General features: G+C 51.7%; 1 protein-coding gene across 1 annotated transcript in view; it reads left to right on the forward strand.

Annotated features, from left to right (window-relative positions):
• Positions 1-2305, forward strand: part of LOC104627226 (dnaJ homolog subfamily B member 5-like) — a gene marked incomplete at both ends in the record, with an annotated part of 3039 nt that overhangs the window by 379 nt on the left and 355 nt on the right. The window contains one exon of the mRNA XM_010295356.1: positions 2065-2305. This exon is cut by the window's right edge and continues 355 nt beyond it. Coding sequence (XP_010293658.1) covers positions 2065-2305 — 241 coding nt within the window. The remainder of the gene's footprint in view (positions 1-2064) is intronic.

The raw sequence follows: 2305 nt of genomic DNA on the forward strand, positions 1-2305 counted from the left end.
GCCCTCTGCCGCAAAGTCTGGCAGCCAGCTGAGAAAATGGAAGGAGCTCACCTCCTGGGTCATACCTGGGGTAATTTGTTAGCAACCTTTTAATTAACCTAAATTTCCTAGTGGAGAAGTATTGCTTTTGCCTGCATTTCCCTCTGCATTTGGGTACTAGTCCCACTGCCCTCCCTGGTACAGACTGACCTACAGGATTCAAAGCTTTTCCCAATTTAAGTAATAGGTCCTTGTTTTGAAACCAAGCGTCTGCTGTTGTTTGGGGGTTGGCACGGAGGAGGAGAGCTGCTCCACTGCAGGCGGCCCTATTAGTCGAAGATCGAAGAGCGCAACCCCATTCAAGGAGAGCATCGAATGGCATCTGCGTTAATCAGCCCAGGGCTTGAGTGCTTAAAGAGCAGAAGGTCTGGCAGGAACAGGCTGCTGGGTGGAAGATGTAGCCCTTCTTATAGGGCCGGCGGGCAGGTGCATCCCTTAATGAACCACCAGCAGAATTAACTAGTGGTGGGTTAATTCTTGACCCATTAGTTATGTCAGGGCTATGATGGATGCACCTGAGCCAGATGATTTTCTGCAGTGTAAAATGAGAAGAGGTTGTCTCAAGTGGGAAACTAGCCTTTCCCTGGAGGTGCTGCCAAAATTGGACCCTGCGTGGGCTGGCGTCATGGGATTAAAGGTGAAACTCCTGGCTGTACAGTCTGTTAGAGACGGGGGCTCATTGGGGATTTGGCAAAATCCCCATCACCAAAAGCAGCTAAAATAAGAGTTAAGGAGGGAGGGAAGGGCAGCCCCTTCCTTGCAGCAGGATGGGGAGTACTGGCAAAACCAAACCCCATCGGTGTTTTGGGTAACTGGTGCTGGTCACATGCAGAAAGCTGGGGCAGAAATGGGATGAAAGACGTGAAAAGGTTTTGTGGCTGGAGAGAGGGGGATGGAGATGCCAATGAGCTGGCTGGACCTGTTGTGGGACAGGGACTGCCATCCACCTCCCACGTTTTCCAGACCAGTCATGGTCCATGGCCCCATACACCTTTCATTTCCCATCAGATGCCTTCTTTTGAGCAATATGGTCTGGGGATTGGTATTTTGATTGGCTTCTGGGTTCCACATGCTGGGGTGGACGAGGTGAAGTGAAAGGTTCCCCACCCAGGATAGAAACTTCATTGATCAGAAAAGATCCCCAAACTTGCCTGCTTTGTGCTTGTCTCCCTCTTATCTCCTACTGCAGGGGGCTGGTACGAGGGACAGCCTGTCAGAAATAGCCCTTTGCTGTCACTAACGTGCCCTGAAAATAGTCCTTGAGCTAGGCTTGGCTTAACCCTTCCTGGGCCCTCCTGGTCAAAAATAGCCTTGCAGAGCATGTGTGACCTCTTTAGAGGCCACTTGTCATATGTCTTGGCTGGTTGGGACTTTGGGGGGTGTGGGGTGTGTGTGGTGACATAAGGCCCTGCCCGAGGTCTGGCAGGGGAGTTTCCCACAGGAACAGTTGCCAAAAGATCCAAACCTTGAACTTACCTGACATTTTATACAGTCTGTAAAGAGAGAGCTGTATCCCTCCTGCTGTGTGCTGACCTGGAGGTCTGCTGACCTCCACCTGCTCTGCCACCAAGAGTCATGGTTTCTCACTAAGTTCAAAGCCTTTTCTCACGTGCTGGATGTGATGCTCCTCTACTGCAGCCATTGGTGCAGCCCAAAAGACAGAGCTATTTGGGAAGAAGGGAGCCTGCCCATGGGGAAAAATGGAGATGGGCTGGTCAGGAAATGTTTTAAATGAAATGGCCATGAATTGGGTGGAGAGAACCAAGGAAGTGCTTGGTCAGGGTAGTAGGGACAAATCCTGAATGGCTTTTGAGCTTGCTGCGTGTAGGGGCAGGACTGTGGGTTGGGGTGGTGCCTTCCTGGCCCATGGTCTCCACAGATGGCTGGGCTGGAGGGGGTGACCTGCACTTCTGGAAGGGCTGCCTGGAACCAACAGAGACCATGCTCCTGTGTGGAAAGTATGGTCCCAGCATGGCGTCTGCCTGCAGGGAGTGTTAATGTCTCATCTTCCCACTTCTTTTTCAGGTCTCAAAACTGGAGGTGGCTCTTCAGGTGGCTCAGGGAACACTTTCCACTACACCTTCCACGGAGACCCCCATGCCACCTTTGTGTCCTTCTTTGGAGGCTCCAACCCTTTTGATATCTTCTTTGCTAGCAGCCGTTCCCGGGTGTTCAATGGCTTTGACCAGGAAGATATGGATATCGATGACTATGATGACCCTTTCAGTGCCTTCGGCCGGTTTGGCTTCAATGGGCTTTGGGGGGG

Source organism: Phaethon lepturus, unplaced genomic scaffold (genome assembly GCF_000687285.1).
Source record: "Phaethon lepturus isolate BGI_N335 unplaced genomic scaffold, ASM68728v1 scaffold28739, whole genome shotgun sequence".
In the NCBI taxonomy this organism is placed as follows: domain Eukaryota; kingdom Metazoa; phylum Chordata; class Aves; order Phaethontiformes; family Phaethontidae; genus Phaethon; species Phaethon lepturus.